Genomic DNA, 18996 nt, shown 5'->3' with positions numbered 1-18996 from the left:
TCATGCTTGCAACACCATGAGCCTTTCCCCAAGAGCTTGTTGGAATTCAGCAAGATTGTGTCCCAGTAAAGTCACTGTGAACAGAAGCATCCTAGTAGACAGAGTTTATTAAGCCCTAGTGAGGAGCTAGGCCACTCTCAATACCACACAGGGATATCATCTCCTTTTTATAGGACATGGAGACTTAGAGAGGTCGAGCGACTCATTTAGGATACGCGGCTGGTAAGTGCCACTGTGGTCTGTGAACCAAGACTGCCTGACACCAGCACCCATGCACCCAGCACAGGCTGGCTCCTGAAATCCCCTCTTCACACAGGACACCTGTGGGTGAGTGCGGTCCTGACACTTGGGCCACGTGACTCGTCTTTCTCTTTGACTTTCCATCAAATAGCAAATCCCTCCAGAAGTTGTCAGGAGGACCAGCTCTCGCCATTATTTACAGGTCACTCAGCGCCTCACTCCTTCCTAATAAATACCACCACCACGTTGTAAATGCAGAATCTGACACTACCCTGCACAGGCAGACATGAAGTCCTTCATGTGGAACCAGTTTCCAGGTACTCTGCCTCTTGTTGGGAAATGGCTGGGCATTACCTACAAATTCCTAGTCACTTTGCTGGTTTCCAGTAGCCAAGGGCTGGATTTTGAAGGCAGCGTTCAGCCTGACCTAAAGGAACTTCCAAAGATTCAGAGCCAACTCACCGCAGGGAGCTCTCAGGGGTAGCAGGTGGCCTCTCACTGGCACTGGGCCAGCCGAGACGGATGTTCCCCGTGGGGATGGTGGGAAGAGCTACTTCAGGTGTGGGTGATCCACACAGTGGGGCGTTTCAAAGTGTTTTCCGTGTTCAACATACTCCTTTGATGAACTCATGGTTTTTTTCTAATAATTGAAGTATGGCTGATTTACAATATTGTGTTAGTTTCAGGTGAACAAACATGTTTTTACTTTTTAAATTTTTCCTGTATTACTCTGATCCTCATACATTTATTCAAATTTACTGAATCAAAAATTGGGTTTTGTATTTTGTGTCCTTTGAAATTCTTCTTAGTAGTTCACTTAATTTTATTTTACCAAAGTTTAGGTTTGTGAAGTTAGAAAATAAAAACCACAGCTAGAAAATTCACACATCTTTCAGTGCAGGGAGTTTGAGACTTCCAGGTAGGGATTCAGGTAACTGGAGGTGTGATTCCAACTTCTTTCGAGTCTATGAAGCCTAAAATCTATGAGGACGTGAAGTTAGCCAGGGAAATCAGAGGATGGGAAATGAGGCATTGAGAAGTCACCGACCCTTGCCATGCCACGAACCCTTGCCATGAGAATGGAGGGGACCTTGTATCTGCTCAACACCCTTAGAGCATCTGGTCTAATGCTCTTCCATTTTACGGAAGATGAACCCAGTGAGGGAGTGTGGCTTGTCTTAGGCACTCAGTTTGTTAGGGACTCACATTTTGTTCCAGTACCCAAGTCTCTGCACTTCTCATCCAGTCTCCTACACCAGCCCTGGATGGCACAAAAGCCCTTATTCCCAATGCACAGAAAAAAGAGCCGAGTCGGAAGAGTGTCAACAACTTTTATTACAACTCACATATTTCATAGGAAAGGGAAGGTAGCAATCAAGTCAGAGTTGTATAAAAACACAGGTCGGCCCGTGGTCCTCCACTGACACCTGGGGCAGGCTCTCCGCGACATCAGGCACAGCAGCTGCACTTGTCCGAGGCCCCTTTGCAGACGCAGCCCTGGGCACACTTGGCGCAGCCCACGGGGCAGCAGGAGCAGCAGCCTGGGGAGGCAAGGGCAGCGTGCAGTCGGACCACGCGTTGTCCACAACCACCCTTCCCAACACCAGGCCTGGCCCCAGCCGCCCTCAGGCCCAGACCCTGAGTTTACGACGGTGTCCTCTGTCCTGAGAGAATTGCTCTCAGACACTAGGTTCAGGTCGCCTGCCCCATCTGTGCCCAGGACAGGGCACAGCGCCTTGGACAGACAGTGAGCAGGGCCTCTGGGGCAAGAGAAAGCCGGCCCCCAGCACCACCAGTGATGTGAGCCACGTCCTCAGGATCAAAGTGGAGGCAAACCCCTCACAGAGTAGCTCCCGCTCGGGATAGGGAGGCTCTGGGCTGCTTCGACAGGAAGGGGCTGCACCAGGTCCGAGAAGCCACACACGGTCGCTCGCTCATGTCCCTACAGTGCTTCAGTCCCTGGGAGGATTCAGAAGCGTGCCTCAGGAGGCAGGAGGACTAGTTCTAGTGACAGGTCTGAGGTCGTTGGTTGGTGACCCGTCTGGGCCTCAGTCTCCCTGTTCTCTAGTGCGCGCCTGGGTCTCGGTCATGTCGAAGGTGATTCCAGCTCTGATTGGGAATCCCTTCCTGGTGAGGGGGGTGCCGGGAAGTTTGGTCACTGTCCTGCTCCTGCCTGCTGAGCTCTGGGCTCCCTCCTCGCACTCAGCCCACACCCCGCATTGCCAGAGAAGGCCCCGCACACTCACTCTTCTTGCAGGAGGTGCATCTGCAGGCCTTGCAGGTGCAGGAGCCAGCGCAGCTGCAGGAGCCGCCTGCCAGGAAGGGAAAGGCCAGCAGTGAGCAGGGAGAGGGATGCAGGAGCTACAGCAGACGGTCAGCAATGCCTCCCTGAGCCCTCCTCCTCCGTCAGGACCCAGTCCTGGGAGCTCGTGTCCACTCAGGCGGATAGAGAAGCCCCAGCTCGTCTCTTCTGGTCCAAGGAGAGTAGGTCCCCTCCTGATGGGACTCCACAGGGAAGGTCCCAGGCTCCAGACCCAGCCCAGGCTGACTGGGGCTGGGGGCCAGGGCCCATGGCCTGAACCCCAAAGAGGCAGTGTCCCCTCCTCCCATCCAGTCCTGGCAGCTCCGAGGCCTCCTCCAAACACTGGGTCCCGGTCTAGCAATCCCCTGACCAGCTGGGTGACCTCAAGAAGGACAGCCTGGAGCCTCCGTGCCCTCAGTGTCAACAGAGAGGCAAAGGGAGACTGACATGCTCCCAGGGGCCTGGCTACCAAGAAAGCCCCGGACCCGTGACAGGAGTCCTCCTGAGCTCAAACTCAAAACCCTCCCTTGTCGTCCTGTGCCTGGGAAGGGGGCATCCTAAGGCTCAAAGCCAGGGCTCCCTTACCAGTGGGGCAGGAGCACTTGGGGTCCATCTGGAGGAGAAGTGAGGCCCGAGGTCCAAAGCAAGGGGCGAAGCGGCTGCACGGGTCCGGTGGGGGCCGTGTGGGAGCGAGGAGCCCGGGGGCTCAGTTATAGGCCGAGGAGGCGGCCCGGGCGCAGAGGCCCCGCCCCCGCCTTGCACGCGCCCCGCGGATCCGCGCCCGCGCCCGCGCCCGCGCCGTCCGCAGCGCCCTCAGCGCCCTGGGCCGGGCTGTGAGCAACAGGCGGGGCCGAGCGCACGACTCCACTTCGGTGCCGGCTGGAGCGGAGGAACCGGGTGCCGTGCGGTAAGCGGTGTCCCAGCCCCCTGGCCGCCCCTTCCCCATGTGCCCGACGGGAGCAGCCACCCTGTTGGCGGGTTGTGCAGGAATCCAGCTCCCGCGTCCTGCGGTCTTCCCCGCCCCGGGCCCCGCGCCGCCGGCCTGCGGGTCGCCGTTTCCTGCAGCCTGAGAACAGCCCCCGCCTCCCGCTCGTGTCCCTGGCTTGGCTGGAGCCGGGGAGCGGTGTCAGAGACGGCAGGCGGATGTGACCCTCAGCACCGTTTCGCCCAGCCCACGTGTCCCCAGGCGTTGCCAGCCCCGGTCCCCACCACGGTCCTTTGGAAGCATGTTTCCGGTACCGTCTCCTGGAACCGCAGCGCGCTGAACATTGCCTTCAGCCGCTAGTCGTCCTCACTTGTGTCTTCCTTTCCTGGAGGGATCCTGGCTCATTTCCGCGGGGGCTTCTTTGCCTCAACTTTCCAGGGGGGCTCCTCACTGTAGCCGGTCCACCCCACGCCAGGGTGGAGGTTCCCCAATCATGGGATGCTCCCCAGGGACGGCGTCATTGTAGGTGATAGGCAGACCTGGCGTTAAATAACAAAGCAGCGCGACAAGTGGATAGTTCCCTTTGAGTAGTCCCGACAGTTACTCACCGTGGAGTCCAGGCCAAGCCTTGTTCATCACTCTTGCTCTTTGAACTGTCACACCAACCGGGAAGGGAGATCCTAGTCAGGAGCCCGTTTCCCAAAGGCCAAACTACCTACAGTACAAGGAGGCTCCGGAGGCAGGCCCACGGTGCTGGGGAGTGGTGCCCTGCTTCTGTGCTTTTGTCGCTTCGCGGCTGAGAGAGGGAGTCAGTGAGAAAGCTCCCCTTTGGCCCAGAGCTGTGTCCTCAGCCCGTCTCTGCCATGTCCAGCTCAATCCTGGGGGCGACCAGAGTGACGGAATAGGAATGGATTTATGACTTTGTGGCTGCCTTCTGACTCTCTCCTTCAGTAGTGTTCAAGAGGTTTCTTTTGGCATAACATATTTCGGAAAATCGCTGAAAAGAAAATGGTAAGGAAATCCGGATGCAGGTGACAGCAGAAATGGCAGGATCCTTCTGTATGTGTTAGGAGGACGGCGACTGTGTGACTCACGGCTTTCTACCTGTAGTGTCAACGGCTCTTTGCGGGAAGGCCGGATAACCCTCTCAGGGGAACTGGTCCCAGGCTCACAGGGTTGATGAGGACGGCCCAGAGCACAGAGCTAAACACACCATCCTTGCTTGCGTGTCTGGAAGGAGGACAATGTCTCCTAGGCTAATGATAACAAATAAATAAAGAGATAAATAAGTGAATCGGTGATCCGATGGATTACTCACTGAGTGCCCGGTAGGTTCTGACCTTCTTTGCGTGTATTCAATTCTGTAGTCCCGAGAGCCAGACACTATCATTTTGCCCTTTAGAGCAGAGGAGACTGAGCCAGAGAGAGGTTATGTCACAGGGCTACATGTGACACAGATGGGACTGGCCCTCCTGCAGGCTGACTGCAGCCCCCCGCCCAACCGGACACCGTGTCATCCCATGAAAGGTGAGAACACGGAACACCTGGCACAGAGGCAGCGGTGGGAAAGCCCTGAGCTGGCAGTCAGAGCCCTCTGCACAGCTCTGTGACCTCTCTGGGCTTCAGCCTCCCACCTCTGCAGCCAGGAGCACAGCTGGACTGTCTCCGAAGACCCTTGCAGCCCTGAAAAAGGAGAGGCCGGATTCAGCCTCCAGTGATGTCATAACCGGCACCCTGTGGCCGGGAGGTGAGACAGCTGTAGTGTAGGCGTAGTCCTCTGAGTATAGGCTGTGTGCCCTTGGGTAAGTTGCTTAACCTCTCTGCAATTGGCACCCTCACTCCAGACCTTGCAGGTTCACTGAGTCTGTGCAAATGCTGTGGCGGTGCCTCGTTCCATGGGGCTTGTTGGAGAACATCCCCACGCCCTCTGGCACTGGATAAGCAAGGTTCCTATCCATCTGTGCCCTCACCATGAGCTTGCTTGCAAACCAGGGAGCCTTTCTCCAGGAGCTTGTTGGGAGCTCAAGGATTCTCTGTGCACAAATGTCAGTGTGGAGAGAGCGATCATAAAGGACACCGTTCGGGAAGCCCGAGCTAGGAGCCAGGCCACTATCTGGCTTATTCCCCCTCATTGAAATTAATCTTTTTTAGCGAAAGGAGGAAATGAAATCTCCGAGAGTATCAGTGACTTGCCAGGTCAGGAAGTGGCATGCTGGCTGTGAACCCGAGTGCCTGACACCAACACCCACGCACGCAGAACGGGCCGGCTCCTGAAATGCCCCCCTTCACACAGGGCACCTGTGGGCAATCTTGCTCCTGACTTCTGAGCCACGTGTCTCCTCTTTCTCTCCGAGTGCCCATCAACTAGGAGTTCCCTCCCCAGACCGCCAGGGGGCGCAACACCTGAACTATATTACCTGTTCCCTCAGCACACGCTTCTTGCTAATAAACAGCACCAGGCCCTCCGCACTGCAGCACCACCATCACTCTGCAGAGGAACACATGAGGTCCTTCTTCTGAAAGCAAGTCTCAGGGAAACAGCTGGGAAATTCCCACCAAATTCAAATCACTATCGGGGTGTCAAGTAGCCACGGGCTGCATTTGAGGGAAGGGAAGATGTCAGCCTGATCTAGGGAGGAACTTGCGAAGATTCAGAGCCAAGGCCCTGCAGGGAGCTGTCACGGGTGGCGAGTGTCCTGTCAGTAGCCCTGGGCAAGCCAAGACTGATGTTCCCTGTGGGGAGGCAGGGGGCAGAGCTGCTCCAGGCGTGTGTGGTCCGCACAGTGGGGCGTCTGTGAAGCGTTCCCAGGACTCGGGCACACCTTCAATGTAAGTGCAGCATATGAAAGCGTCCAGCTTTCAGAATTGCTCCTCCACGTATGAAGGTGATTTGACGTGTTGAAGGGAAAAATGGGTGTCACATATAGTGTCCTTTTCTATTTTATCTCAGCGATTCTTTTTACTGACCAGGGTTAAAACTGTGGCAGAAAATACAAATAGGTCTTTCCAGGGTGTTTTAGACGCCAGTCGCGTGTAGAAGTCAAACAAGAGGGGTGTGGGATTCCATCCCCTCTGGGTACTTTTCCAGGCTCTCATCACCGAGGACTGAGTTTGGCAGGGGCCCCCAGAGAAGGACAATGAGAAATGGACAACGTTCTCTGCAATCCCTACTCGTAAGGGGAATAGAGGGAGCGTGTCCTCTGTGTGTCCAGTGCCCTATGTCATCGGGCGAGGCTTTCATTTGGAGCTGAGAAACTGAAGCTCAACTTAACCTAAGGGGCTAAGACGCTCCGTGTGCGTGGGTTTTGGGGGGTGGGGGGGGTACTCTTTGGTCCAGAGCCGAGGTCTCTGCACGTCCAGTCCAGTTCCCCACGCCAGCCCTGATGGGCACGGCGTCTCTTTGTTCAAGACAGAAGAAGGAAGACAGAGCCAGAATAAAGTCAACAACTTTTATTACAACTCACATATTTCATAGAAAAAGGAATGTAGCGTCAGGTCCGCTTGTATGAAAAACGGTAAAATGCAGGTTTGTCCTGGTTGCCCTGTTGACACCTGGGGCAGGCTCTCCGCGACATCAGGCACAGCAGCTGCACTTGTCCGAGGCCCCTTTGCAGACGCAGCCCTGGGCACACTTGGCGCAGCCCACGGGGCAGCAGGAGCAGCAGCCTGGGGAGGCAAGGGCAGCGTGCAGTCGGACCACGCGTTGTCCGCAACCACCCTTCCCAACAGCAGGCCTGGCCCAGCCGCCCTCAGGCCCAGACCCTGAGTTTACGACGGTGTCCTCTGTCCTGAGAGAATTGCTCTCAGGCACTAGGTTCAGGTCGCCTGCCCCATCTGTGCCCAGGACAGGGCATAGCGCCTTGGAGAGACACTGAGCAGGGCCTCTGGGGACAAGACAAAGCCGGCCCCCAGCACCACCAGTGATGTGAGCCAAGTCCTCAGGATCAAAGTGGAGGCAAACCCCTCACAGAGCAGCTCCCGCTCGGGATAGGGAGGCTCTGGGCTGCTTCGACAGGAAGGGGCTGCACCAGGTCCGAGAAGCCACACAGGGTCACTCGTTCATGTCCCTACAGTGCTTCAGTCCCTGGGAGGATTCAGAAGCGTGACTCAGGAGGGAGGAGGACTAGTTCTAGTGACAGGTCTGAGGTTGTTGGTTGGTGACCCGTCTGGGCCTCAGTCTCCCTGTTCTCTAGTGCGCGCCTGGGTCTCGGTCATGTCGAAGGTGATTCCAGCTCTGATTGGGAATCCCTTCCTGGTGAGGGGGGTGCCGGGAAGTTTGGTCACTGTCCTGCTCCTGCCTGCTGAGCTCTGGGCTCCCTCCTTGCACTCAGCCCACACCCCGCATTGCCAGAGAAGGCCCCGCACACTCACTCTTCTTGCAGGAGGTGCATCTGCAGGCCTTGCAGGTGCAGGAGCCAGCGCAGCTGCAGGAGCCGCCTGCCAGGAAGGGAAAGGCCAGCAGTGAGCAGGGAGAGGGATGCAGGAGCTACAGCAGATGGTCAGCAATGCCTCCCTGAGCCCTCCTCCTCCGTCAGGACGCAGCCCTGGGAGCTCGTGTCCACTCAGGCAGATAGAGAAGCCCCAGCTCGTCTCTTCTGGTCCAAGGAGAGTAGGTCCCCTCCTGATGGGACTCCACAGGGAAGGTCCCAGGCTCCAGACCCAGCCCAGGCTGACTGGGGCTGGGGGCCAGGGCCCATGGCCTGAACCCCAAAGAGGCAGTGTCCCCTCCTCCCATCCAGTCCCGGCAAGTCCGAGGCCTCCTCCAAACCCTGGGTCTAGCAATTCCGTGACCTGCTGGGTGACCTCAACAAAGGCAGTCTTGAGCCTCTGTACTCCCCTTTCAAAAATAGAGGCTGGAAATCTCTGGCGATCTAGTGGTTAGGGGACAGCGCTCTCACTTCCTAGTGTCTGGGTTCCGTCCCTGGTCAGGGAACTAAGCTCCCACAAGCTGAGTGGTAACAGCCAAAAAACAAAACAAAAAATAGTTTAAAAAAATGCTGTCGCTGCCCTGGCTGGGAAGAAAGCACTGGGTGAACCGCGGCCGTCCACTTGTGCTCAAATTGAAACTTCTTCCTCATCTAACCCCAGGGACACTGTGTCCTGGGCTGAGAAGCGGGCATCCAAGGCCCAGAGCCAGGGGTTCCTTACCAGTGGGGCAGGAGCAGTTGGGGTCCATTTGGAGCCAAGGCGAGGCCGGGGGTCGAAAGCAAGCGGCCAAGAGGCCCGTGAGCTGGTGGGAGGCGTGTGGAGCCTAGGAGCCTGCTTGCAGTGTTTGTACCCAGAGGAGGCGGCCCGGGCGCAGAGGTCCCACCCCCTCCTTGCGCCCGCCCCGCGGATCTGCGCCCGCCCCGCCCGCAGCGCCCGGGGCCCCGGCTGTGAGCAACCCTTGGGGCCGAGACAGGATTCTCCCAGTGTACGTGGGTCCGCTCTGCGCACGGAGAGCCGTCTTTGGTGCCTGCTGGCCGGTAGGGACCGTTTGCCAGGAGGTGCGCGGTGTCCTAGCCTCCCTGTCCGCCCCTCCCGATTTTCCCGAGGGCGGCAGCCACCTTGTTCCGGGATTTTCCAGCAACCCAGCCTCTGTATCCTCGCTGTCTTCCCCACCACCGGCCCCCGCGCTGTTGTCTTCAGGTTCCCCCTTTCCGGAGCCCGTGTGCAACCCTAGTCTCGCGCTCCCGTCGCAGGCATGGCTGGATCCTGGGAGTTGTGTGCAGAGAGCGGCGGTGGATGTGACCTTCACCACCAATCCTCCGACTCCCTCTTCCCCCACCATTTCCTGTCCTGGTCCCCACGATGGTCCTTAGGCAGCGCTTCTCTAACGTTTCTCCATAAGAGCACCGCGACCAACTCAGGCCTCTGCCTCCCATCCTTCCTTCTTTTCTGCACTACTGAATGGATGGATGGGCACACTTGTCCCTGTGCTCCTGGCCTAAACTTGGCAGGGGATTTCCTGACCCTAGCCAGTCCACCCTGCACCAGGATGGAGGTTCCCAAAGGATGAGATCCCACCCCGTGGAAGGGATCATTGTAAGTGATGGGCAGACCTGGCATTAAAGAGCAAAGCATGAAAAGTGGTTATTTCCCTTTCAGTATTCAGCAGTGGGAAGGGCACTGAGCAGGCAGTCACATCCCTCTGCATAGCTCTGTGACCTCTCTGGACTTTAGTCTCCCATCTCTGCAGCCAGAAGCACAACTAGACTGTCTGAAAGGACACTTCCAGCTCTGAATAATGATAGGCAGGACTCAGCCTTCAGTGACCTCCTAATCGGCGACCTTTGGCAAGGAGGTGAGACAGCCTTGCTCTAGCTTCAGACCTCTGAATATGATCTGTGTGCCCTTAGGCAGGTTGCTGAAACTCTGGGTAGCTGGCGCAATCATTCCCGCCCCTGCAGGTTCACTGTGTTACTGTTTCAATATAGGTCAAGTGATAGGAAGGGTGGGCATTGATTTTGTGTTTCTCCAAATGGTGTGGCAGCATTTTATCCTAGGGGGGCTATTGCAGGGCATCCGCACTCCCCCTGCCAGTGGATCAGTAAACTTGCAATCAAACCTGAACCTCCAGCCTGGAGTCATGCTTGCAACACCATGAGCCTTTCCCCAAGAGCTTGTTGGAATTCAGCAAGATTGTGTCCCAGTAAAGTCACTGTGAACAGAAGCATCCTAGTAGACAGAGTTTATTAAGCCCTAGTGAGGAGCTAGGCCACTCTCAATACCACACAGGGATATCATCTCCTTTTTATAGGACATGGAGACTTAGAGAGGTCGAGCGACTCATTTAGGATACGCGGCTGGTAAGTGCCACTGTGGTCTGTGAACCAAGACTGCCTGACACCAGCACCCATGCACCCAGCACAGGCTGGCTCCTGAAATCCCCTCTTCACACAGGACACCTGTGGGTGAGTGCGGTCCTGACACTTGGGCCACGTGACTCGTCTTTCTCTTTGACTTTCCATCAAATAGCAAATCCCTCCAGAAGTTGTCAGGAGGACCAGCTCTCGCCATTATTTACAGGTCACTCAGCGCCTCACTCCTTCCTAATAAATACCACCACCACGTTGTAAATGCAGAATCTGACACTACCCTGCACAGGCAGACATGAAGTCCTTCATGTGGAACCAGTTTCCAGGTACTCTGCCTCTTGTTGGGAAATGGCTGGGCATTACCTACAAATTCCTAGTCACTTTGCTGGTTTCCAGTAGCCAAGGGCTGGATTTTGAAGGCAGCGTTCAGCCTGACCTAAAGGAACTTCCAAAGATTCAGAGCCAACTCACCGCAGGGAGCTCTCAGGGGTAGCAGGTGGCCTCTCACTGGCACTGGGCCAGCCGAGACGGATGTTCCCCGTGGGGATGGTGGGAAGAGCTACTTCAGGTGTGGGTGATCCACACAGTGGGGCGTTTGAAAGTGTTTTCCGTGTTCAACATACTCCTTTGATGAACTCATGGTTTTTTTCTAATAATTGAAGTATGGCTGATTTACAATATTGTGTTAGTTTCAGGTGAACAAACATGTTTTTACTTTTTAAATTTTTCCTGTATTACTCTGATCCTCATACATTTATTCAAATTTACTGAATCAAAAATTGGGTTTTGTATTTTGTGTCCTTTGAAATTCTTCTTAGTAGTTCACTTAATTTTATTTTACCAAAGTTTAGGTTTGTGAAGTTAGAAAATAAAAACCACAGCTAGAAAATTCACACATCTTTCAGTGCAGGGAGTTTGAGACTTCCAGGTAGGGATTCAGGTAACTGGAGGTGTGATTCCAACTTCTTTCGAGTCTATGAAGCCTAAAATCTATGAGGACGTGAAGTTAGCCAGGGAAATCAGAGGATGGGAAATGAGGCATTGAGAAGTCACCGACCCTTGCCATGCCACGAACCCTTGCCATGAGAATGGAGGGGACCTTGTATCTGCTCAACACCCTTAGAGCATCTGGTCTAATGCTCTTCCATTTTACGGAAGATGAACCCAGTGAGGGAGTGTGGCTTGTCTTAGGCACTCAGTTTGTGAGGGACTCACATTTTGTTCCAGTACCCAAGTCTCTGCACTTCTCATCCAGTCTCCTACACCAGCCCTGGATGGCACAAAAGCCCTTATTCCCAATGCACAGAAAAAAGAGCCGAGTCGGAAGAGTGTCAACAACTTTTATTACAACTCACATATTTCATAGGAAAGGGAAGGTAGCAATCAAGTCAGAGTTGTATAAAAACACAGGTCGGCCCGTGGTCCTCCACTGACACCTGGGGCAGGCTCTCCGCGACATCAGGCACAGCAGCTGCACTTGTCCGAGGCCCCTTTGCAGACGCAGCCCTGGGCACACTTGGCGCAGCCCACGGGGCAGCAGGAGCAGCAGCCTGGGGAGGCAAGGGCAGCGTGCAGTCGGACCACGCGTTGTCCACAACCACCCTTCCCAACACCAGGCCTGGCCCCAGCCGCCCTCAGGCCCAGACCCTGAGTTTACGACGGTGTCCTCTGTCCTGAGAGAATTGCTCTCAGACACTAGGTTCAGGTCGCCTGCCCCATCTGTGCCCAGGACAGGGCACAGCGCCTTGGACAGACAGTGAGCAGGGCCTCTGGGGCAAGAGAAAGCCGGCCCCCAGCACCACCAGTGATGTGAGCCACGTCCTCAGGATCAAAGTGGAGGCAAACCCCTCACAGAGTAGCTCCCGCTCGGGATAGGGAGGCTCTGGGCTGCTTCGACAGGAAGGGGCTGCACCAGGTCCGAGAAGCCACACACGGTCGCTCGCTCATGTCCCTACAGTGCTTCAGTCCCTGGGAGGATTCAGAAGCGTGCCTCAGGAGGCAGGAGGACTAGTTCTAGTGACAGGTCTGAGGTCGTTGGTTGGTGACCCGTCTGGGCCTCAGTCTCCCTGTTCTCTAGTGCGCGCCTGGGTCTCGGTCATGTCGAAGGTGATTCCAGCTCTGATTGGGAATCCCTTCCTGGTGAGGGGGGTGCCGGGAAGTTTGGTCACTGTCCTGCTCCTGCCTGCTGAGCTCTGGGCTCCCTCCTCGCACTCAGCCCACACCCCGCATTGCCAGAGAAGGCCCCGCACACTCACTCTTCTTGCAGGAGGTGCATCTGCAGGCCTTGCAGGTGCAGGAGCCAGCGCAGCTGCAGGAGCCGCCTGCCAGGAAGGGAAAGGCCAGCAGTGAGCAGGGAGAGGGATGCAGGAGCTACAGCAGACGGTCAGCAATGCCTCCCTGAGCCCTCCTCCTCCGTCAGGACCCAGTCCTGGGAGCTCGTGTCCACTCAGGCGGATAGAGAAGCCCCAGCTCGTCTCTTCTGGTCCAAGGAGAGTAGGTCCCCTCCTGATGGGACTCCACAGGGAAGGTCCCAGGCTCCAGACCCAGCCCAGGCTGACTGGGGCTGGGGGCCAGGGCCCATGGCCTGAACCCCAAAGAGGCAGTGTCCCCTCCTCCCATCCAGTCCTGGCAGCTCCGAGGCCTCCTCCAAACACTGGGTCCCGGTCTAGCAATCCCCTGACCAGCTGGGTGACCTCAAGAAGGACAGCCTGGAGCCTCCGTGCCCTCAGTGTCAACAGAGAGGCAAAGGGAGACTGACATGCTCCCAGGGGCCTGGCTACCAAGAAAGCCCCGGACCCGTGACAGGAGTCCTCCTGAGCTCAAACTCAAAACCCTCCCTTGTCGTCCTGTGCCTGGGAAGGGGGCATCCTAAGGCTCAAAGCCAGGGCTCCCTTACCAGTGGGGCAGGAGCACTTGGGGTCCATCTGGAGGAGAAGTGAGGCCCGAGGTCCAAAGCAAGGGGCGAAGCGGCTGCACGGGTCCGGTGGGGGCCGTGTGGGAGCGAGGAGCCCGGGGGCTCAGTTATAGGCCGAGGAGGCGGCCCGGGCGCAGAGGCCCCGCCCCCGCCTTGCACGCGCCCCGCGGATCCGCGCCCGCGCCCGCGCCCGCGCCGTCCGCAGCGCCCTCAGCGCCCTGGGCCGGGCTGTGAGCAACAGGCGGGGCCGAGCGCACGACTCCACTTCGGTGCCGGCTGGAGCGGAGGAACCGGGTGCCGTGCGGTAAGCGGTGTCCCAGCCCCCTGGCCGCCCCTTCCCCATGTGCCCGACGGGAGCAGCCACCCTGTTGGCGGGTTGTGCAGGAATCCAGCTCCCGCGTCCTGCGGTCTTCCCCGCCCCGGGCCCCGCGCCGCCGGCCTGCGGGTCGCCGTTTCCTGCAGCCTGAGAACAGCCCCCGCCTCCCGCTCGTGTCCCTGGCTTGGCTGGAGCCGGGGAGCGGTGTCAGAGACGGCAGGCGGATGTGACCCTCAGCACCGTTTCGCCCAGCCCACGTGTCCCCAGGCGTTGCCAGCCCCGGTCCCCACCACGGTCCTTTGGAAGCATGTTTCCGGTACCGTCTCCTGGAACCGCAGCGCGCTGAACATTGCCTTCAGCCGCTAGTCGTCCTCACTTGTGTCTTCCTTTCCTGGAGGGATCCTGGCTCATTTCCGCGGGGGCTTCTTTGCCTCAACTTTCCAGGGGGGCTCCTCACTGTAGCCGGTCCACCCCACGCCAGGGTGGAGGTTCCCCAATCATGGGATGCTCCCCAGGGACGGCGTCATTGTAGGTGATAGGCAGACCTGGCGTTAAATAACAAAGCAGCGCGACAAGTGGATAGTTCCCTTTGAGTAGTCCCGACAGTTACTCACCGTGGAGTCCAGGCCAAGCCTTGTTCATCACTCTTGCTCTTTGAACTGTCACACCAACCGGGAAGGGAGATCCTAGTCAGGAGCCCGTTTCCCAAAGGCCAAACTACCTACAGTACAAGGAGGCTCCGGAGGCAGGCCCACGGTGCTGGGGAGTGGTGCCCTGCTTCTGTGCTTTTGTCGCTTCGCGGCTGAGAGAGGGAGTCAGTGAGAAAGCTCCCCTTTGGCCCAGAGCTGTGTCCTCAGCCCGTCTCTGCCATGTCCAGCTCAATCCTGGGGGCGACCAGAGTGACGGAATAGGAATGGATTTATGACTTTGTGGCTGCCTTCTGACTCTCTCCTTCAGTAGTGTTCAAGAGGTTTCTTTTGGCATAACATATTTCGGAAAATCGCTGAAAAGAAAATGGTAAGGAAATCCGGATGCAGGTGACAGCAGAAATGGCAGGATCCTTCTGTATGTGTTAGGAGGACGGCGACTGTGTGACTCACGGCTTTCTACCTGTAGTGTCAACGGCTCTTTGCGGGAAGGCCGGATAACCCTCTCAGGGGAACTGGTCCCAGGCTCACAGGGTTGATGAGGACGGCCCAGAGCACAGAGCTAAACACACCATCCTTGCTTGCGTGTCTGGAAGGAGGACAATGTCTCCTAGGCTAATGATAACAAATAAATAAAGAGATAAATAAGTGAATCGGTGATCCGATGGATTACTCACTGAGTGCCCGGTAGGTTCTGACCTTCTTTGCGTGTATTCAATTCTGTAGTCCCGAGAGCCAGACACTATCATTTTGCCCTTTAGAGCAGAGGAGACTGAGCCAGAGAGAGGTTATGTCACAGGGCTACATGTGACACAGATGGGACTGGCCCTCCTGCAGGCTGACTGCAGCCCCCCGCCCAACCGGACACCGTGTCATCCCATGAAAGGTGAGAACACGGAACACCTGGCACAGAGGCAGCGGTGGGAAAGCCCTGAGCTGGCAGTCAGAGCCCTCTGCACAGCTCTGTGACCTCTCTGGGCTTCAGCCTCCCACCTCTGCAGCCAGGAGCACAGCTGGACTGTCTCCGAAGACCCTTGCAGCCCTGAAAAAGGAGAGGCCGGATTCAGCCTCCAGTGATGTCATAACCGGCACCCTGTGGCCGGGAGGTGAGACAGCTGTAGTGTAGGCGTAGTCCTCTGAGTATAGGCTGTGTGCCCTTGGGTAAGTTGCTTAACCTCTCTGCAATTGGCACCCTCACTCCAGACCTTGCAGGTTCACTGAGTCTGTGCAAATGCTGTGGCGGTGCCTCGTTCCATGGGGCTTGTTGGAGAACATCCCCACGCCCTCTGGCACTGGATAAGCAAGGTTCCTATCCATCTGTGCCCTCACCATGAGCTTGCTTGCAAACCAGGGAGCCTTTCTCCAGGAGCTTGTTGGGAGCTCAAGGATTCTCTGTGCACAAATGTCAGTGTGGAGAGAGCGATCATAAAGGACACCGTTCGGGAAGCCCGAGCTAGGAGCCAGGCCACTATCTGGCTTATTCCCCCTCATTGAAATTAATCTTTTTTAGCGAAAGGAGGAAATGAAATCTCCGAGAGTATCAGTGACTTGCCAGGTCAGGAAGTGGCATGCTGGCTGTGAACCCGAGTGCCTGACACCAACACCCACGCACGCAGAACGGGCCGGCTCCTGAAATGCCCCCCTTCACACAGGGCACCTGTGGGCAATCTTGCTCCTGACTTCTGAGCCACGTGTCTCCTCTTTCTCTCCGAGTGCCCATCAACTAGGAGTTCCCTCCCCAGACCGCCAGGGGGCGCAACACCTGAACTATATTACCTGTTCCCTCAGCACACGCTTCTTGCTAATAAACAGCACCAGGCCCTCCGCACTGCAGCACCACCATCACTCTGCAGAGGAACACATGAGGTCCTTCTTCTGAAAGCAAGTCTCAGGGAAACAGCTGGGAAATTCCCACCAAATTCAAATCACTATCGGGGTGTCAAGTAGCCACGGGCTGCATTTGAGGGAAGGGAAGATGTCAGCCTGATCTAGGGAGGAACTTGCGAAGATTCAGAGCCAAGGCCCTGCAGGGAGCTGTCACGGGTGGCGAGTGTCCTGTCAGTAGCCCTGGGCAAGCCAAGACTGATGTTCCCTGTGGGGAGGCAGGGGGCAGAGCTGCTCCAGGCGTGTGTGGTCCGCACAGTGGGGCGTCTGTGAAGCGTTCCCAGGACTCGGGCACACCTTCAATGTAAGTGCAGCATATGAAAGCGTCCAGCTTTCAGAATTGCTCCTCCACGTATGAAGGTGATTTGACGTGTTGAAGGGAAAAATGGGTGTCACATATAGTGTCCTTTTCTATTTTATCTCAGCGATTCTTTTTACTGACCAGGGTTAAAACTGTGGCAGAAAATACAAATAGGTCTTTCCAGGGTGTTTTAGACGCCAGTCGCGTGTAGAAGTCAAACAAGAGGGGTGTGGGATTCCATCCCCTCTGGGTACTTTTCCAGGCTCTCATCACCGAGGACTGAGTTTGGCAGGGGCCCCCAGAGAAGGACAATGAGAAATGGACAACGTTCTCTGCAATCCCTACTCGTAAGGGGAATAGAGGGAGCGTGTCCTCTGTGTGTCCAGTGCCCTATGTCATCGGGCGAGGCTTTCATTTGGAGCTGAGAAACTGAAGCTCAACTTAACCTAAGGGGCTAAGACGCTCCGTGTGCGTGGGTTTTGGGGGGTGGGGGGGGTACTCTTTGGTCCAGAGCCGAGGTCTCTGCACGTCCAGTCCAGTTCCCCACGCCAGCCCTGATGGGCACGGCGTCTCTTTGTTCAAGACAGAAGAAGGAAGACAGAGCCAGAATAAAGTCAACAACTTTTATTACAACTCACATATTTCATAGAAAAAGGAATGTAGCGTCAGGTCCGCTTGTATGAAAAACGGTAAAATGCAGGTTTGTCCTGGTTGCCCTGTTGACACCTGGGGCAGGCTCTCCGCGACATCAGGCACAGCAGCTGCACTTGTCCGAGGCCCCTTTGCAGACGCAGCCCTGGGCACACTTGGCGCAGCCCACGGGGCAGCAGGAGCAGCAGCCTGGGGAGGCAAGGGCAGCGTGCAGTCGGACCACGCGTTGTCCGCAACCACCCTTCCCAACAGCAGGCCTGGCCCAGCCGCCCTCAGGCCCAGACCCTGAGTTTACGACGGTGTCCTCTGTCCTGAGAGAATTGCTCTCAGGCACTAGGTTCAGGTCGCCTGCCCCATCTGTGCCCAGGACAGGGCATAGCGCCTTGGAGAGACACTGAGCAGGGCCTCTGGGGACAAGACAAAGCCGGCCCCCAGCACCACCAGTGATGTGAGCCAAGTCCTCAGGATCAAAGTGGAGGCAAACCCCTCACAGAGCAGCTCCCGCTCGGGATAGGGAGGCTCTGGGCTGCTTCGACAGGAAGGGGCTGCACCAGGTCCGAGAAGCCACACAGGGTCACTCGTTCATGTCCCTACAGTGCTTCAGTCCCTGGGAGGATTCAGAAGCGTGACTCAGGAGGGAGGAGGACTAGTTCTAGTGACAGGTCTGAGGTTGTTGGTTGGTGACCCGTCTGGGCCTCAGTCTCCCTGTTCTCTAGTGCGCGCCTGGGTCTCGGTCATGTCGAAGGTGATTCCAGCTCTGATTGGGAATCCCTTCCTGGTGAGGGGGGTGCCGGGAAGTTTGGTCACTGTCCTGCTCCTGCCTGCTGAGCTCTGGGCTCCCTCCTTGCACTCAGCCCACACCCCGCATTGCCAGAGAAGGCCCCGCACACTCACTCTTCTTGCAGGAGGTGCATCTGCAGGCCTTGCAGGTGCAGGAGCCAGCGCAGCTGCAGGAGCCGCCTGCCAGGAAGGGAAAGGCCAGCAGTGAGCAGGGAGAGGGATGCAGGAGCTACAGCAGATGGTCAGCAATGCCTCCCTGAGCCCTCCTCCTCCGTCAGGACGCAGCCCTGGGAGCTCGTGTCCACTCAGGCAGATAGAGAAGCCCCAGCTCGTCTCTTCTGGTCCAAGGAGAGTAGGTCCCCTCCTGATGGGACTCCACAGGGAAGGTCCCAGGCTCCAGACCCAGCCCAGGCTGACTGGGGCTGGGGGCCAGGGCCCATGGCCTGAACCCCAAAGAGGCAGTGTCCCCTCCTCCCATCCAGTCCCGGCAAGTCCGAGGCCTCCTCCAAACCCTGGGTCTAGCAATTCCGTGACCTGCTGGGTGACCTCAACAAAGGCAGTCTTGAGCCTCTGTACTCCCCTTTCAAAAATAGAGGCTGGAAATCTCTGGCGATCTAGTGGTTAGGGGACAGCGCTCTCACTTCCTAGTGTCTGGGTTCCGTCCCTGGTCAGGGAACTAAGCTCCCACAAGCTGAGTGGTAACAGCCAAAAAACAAAACAAAAAATAGTTTAAAAAAATGCTGTCGCTGCCCTGGCTGGGAAGAAAGCACTGGGTGAACCGCGGCCGTCCACTTGTGCTCAAATTGAAACTTCTTCCTCATCTAACCCCAGGGACACTGTGTCCTGGGCTGAGAAGCGGGCATCCAAGGCCCAGAGCCAGGGGTTCCTTACCAGTGGGGCAGGAGCAGTTGGGGTCCATTTGGAGCCAAGGCGAGGCCGGGGGTCGAAAGCAAGCGGCCAAGAGGCCCGTGAGCTGGTGGGAGGCGTGTGGAGCCTAGGAGCCTGCTTGCAGTGTTTGTACCCAGAGGAGGCGGCCCGGGCGCAGAGGTCCCACCCCCTCCTTGCGCCCGCCCCGCGGATCTGCGCCCGCCCCGCCCGCAGCGCCCGGGGCCCCGGCTGTGAGCAACCCTTGGGGCCGAGACAGGATTCTCCCAGTGTACGTGGGTCCGCTCTGCGCACGGAGAGCCGTCTTTGGTGCCTGCTGGCCGGTAGGGACTGTTTGCCAGGAGGTGCGCGGTG

The 18996-nt window shown here is 57.1% G+C and overlaps 4 protein-coding genes across 4 annotated transcripts; all 4 read right to left on the bottom strand.

Moving 5' to 3' along the window:
• Positions 1–1567: 1567 nt before the first annotated feature.
• LOC308609948 (metallothionein-1E-like) lies at positions 1568–3266 on the bottom strand. The gene is made up of 3 exons (XM_081259216.1): positions 3128–3266; positions 2487–2552; positions 1568–1781 (listed from the first exon to the last, which is right to left on the bottom strand). The coding sequence occupies exons 1-3, from the start codon at positions 3153–3155 to the stop codon at positions 1690–1692; spliced, it is 186 nt and encodes a 61-aa protein (XP_081115342.1). The 5' UTR covers positions 3156–3266; the 3' UTR covers positions 1568–1689.
• A 3663-nt stretch (positions 3267–6929) lies between these two features.
• On the bottom strand, positions 6930–8757 carry LOC308609952 (metallothionein-1E). Its single transcript, XM_081259220.1, has 3 exons — positions 8616–8757; positions 7839–7904; positions 6930–7133 (listed from the first exon to the last, which is right to left on the bottom strand). Exons 1-3 carry the CDS (start codon positions 8641–8643, stop codon positions 7042–7044), a joined length of 186 nt encoding a protein of 61 aa, XP_081115346.1. The 5' UTR covers positions 8644–8757; the 3' UTR covers positions 6930–7041.
• Positions 8758–11600: 2843 nt separating this feature from the next.
• LOC308609951 (metallothionein-1E-like) lies at positions 11601–13299 on the bottom strand. The gene is made up of 3 exons (XM_081259219.1): positions 13161–13299; positions 12520–12585; positions 11601–11814 (listed from the first exon to the last, which is right to left on the bottom strand). The coding sequence occupies exons 1-3, from the start codon at positions 13186–13188 to the stop codon at positions 11723–11725; spliced, it is 186 nt and encodes a 61-aa protein (XP_081115345.1). The 5' UTR covers positions 13189–13299; the 3' UTR covers positions 11601–11722.
• Positions 13300–16962: 3663 nt separating this feature from the next.
• Positions 16963–18790, bottom strand: LOC308609947 (metallothionein-1E). The gene is made up of 3 exons (XM_081259215.1): positions 18649–18790; positions 17872–17937; positions 16963–17166 (listed from the first exon to the last, which is right to left on the bottom strand). Exons 1-3 carry the CDS (start codon positions 18674–18676, stop codon positions 17075–17077), a joined length of 186 nt encoding a protein of 61 aa, XP_081115341.1. The 5' UTR covers positions 18677–18790; the 3' UTR covers positions 16963–17074.
• Between the last annotated feature and the right edge of the window lie 206 nt (positions 18791–18996).

This window comes from Mesoplodon bidens (genome assembly GCF_964165515.1).
Source record: "Mesoplodon bidens genome assembly, contig: HAP1_SCAFFOLD_1326, whole genome shotgun sequence".
NCBI lineage: Eukaryota > Metazoa > Chordata > Mammalia > Artiodactyla > Ziphiidae > Mesoplodon > Mesoplodon bidens.
Note: the sequence above shows the minus strand (reverse complement) of the source record. Positions and strands in the feature narration are given on the sequence as shown.

What these genes read in the sequence shown, in the direction of transcription:
- LOC308609948 (XM_081259216.1), bottom strand. Translation starts at nt 3,155, where the DNA reads ATGGACCCCAAGTGCTCCTGCCCCACTG. An exon ending in CAAGTGCTCCTGCCCCACTG is followed by an intron (nt 2,553 to 3,127) that starts GTAAGGGAGCCC and finishes CCTTCCTGGCAG; the next exon opens with GCGGCTCCTGCAGCTGCGCT. An exon ending in ATGCACCTCCTGCAAGAAGA is followed by an intron (nt 1,782 to 2,486) that starts GTGAGTGTGCGG and finishes TTGCCTCCCCAG; the next exon opens with GCTGCTGCTCCTGCTGCCCC.
- LOC308609952 (XM_081259220.1), bottom strand. Translation starts at nt 8,643, where the DNA reads ATGGACCCCAACTGCTCCTGCCCCACTG. An exon ending in CAACTGCTCCTGCCCCACTG is followed by an intron (nt 7,905 to 8,615) that starts GTAAGGAACCCC and finishes CCTTCCTGGCAG; the next exon opens with GCGGCTCCTGCAGCTGCGCT. An exon ending in ATGCACCTCCTGCAAGAAGA is followed by an intron (nt 7,134 to 7,838) that starts GTGAGTGTGCGG and finishes TTGCCTCCCCAG; the next exon opens with GCTGCTGCTCCTGCTGCCCC.
- LOC308609951 (XM_081259219.1), bottom strand. Translation starts at nt 13,188, where the DNA reads ATGGACCCCAAGTGCTCCTGCCCCACTG. An exon ending in CAAGTGCTCCTGCCCCACTG is followed by an intron (nt 12,586 to 13,160) that starts GTAAGGGAGCCC and finishes CCTTCCTGGCAG; the next exon opens with GCGGCTCCTGCAGCTGCGCT. An exon ending in ATGCACCTCCTGCAAGAAGA is followed by an intron (nt 11,815 to 12,519) that starts GTGAGTGTGCGG and finishes TTGCCTCCCCAG; the next exon opens with GCTGCTGCTCCTGCTGCCCC.
- LOC308609947 (XM_081259215.1), bottom strand. Translation starts at nt 18,676, where the DNA reads ATGGACCCCAACTGCTCCTGCCCCACTG. An exon ending in CAACTGCTCCTGCCCCACTG is followed by an intron (nt 17,938 to 18,648) that starts GTAAGGAACCCC and finishes CCTTCCTGGCAG; the next exon opens with GCGGCTCCTGCAGCTGCGCT. An exon ending in ATGCACCTCCTGCAAGAAGA is followed by an intron (nt 17,167 to 17,871) that starts GTGAGTGTGCGG and finishes TTGCCTCCCCAG; the next exon opens with GCTGCTGCTCCTGCTGCCCC.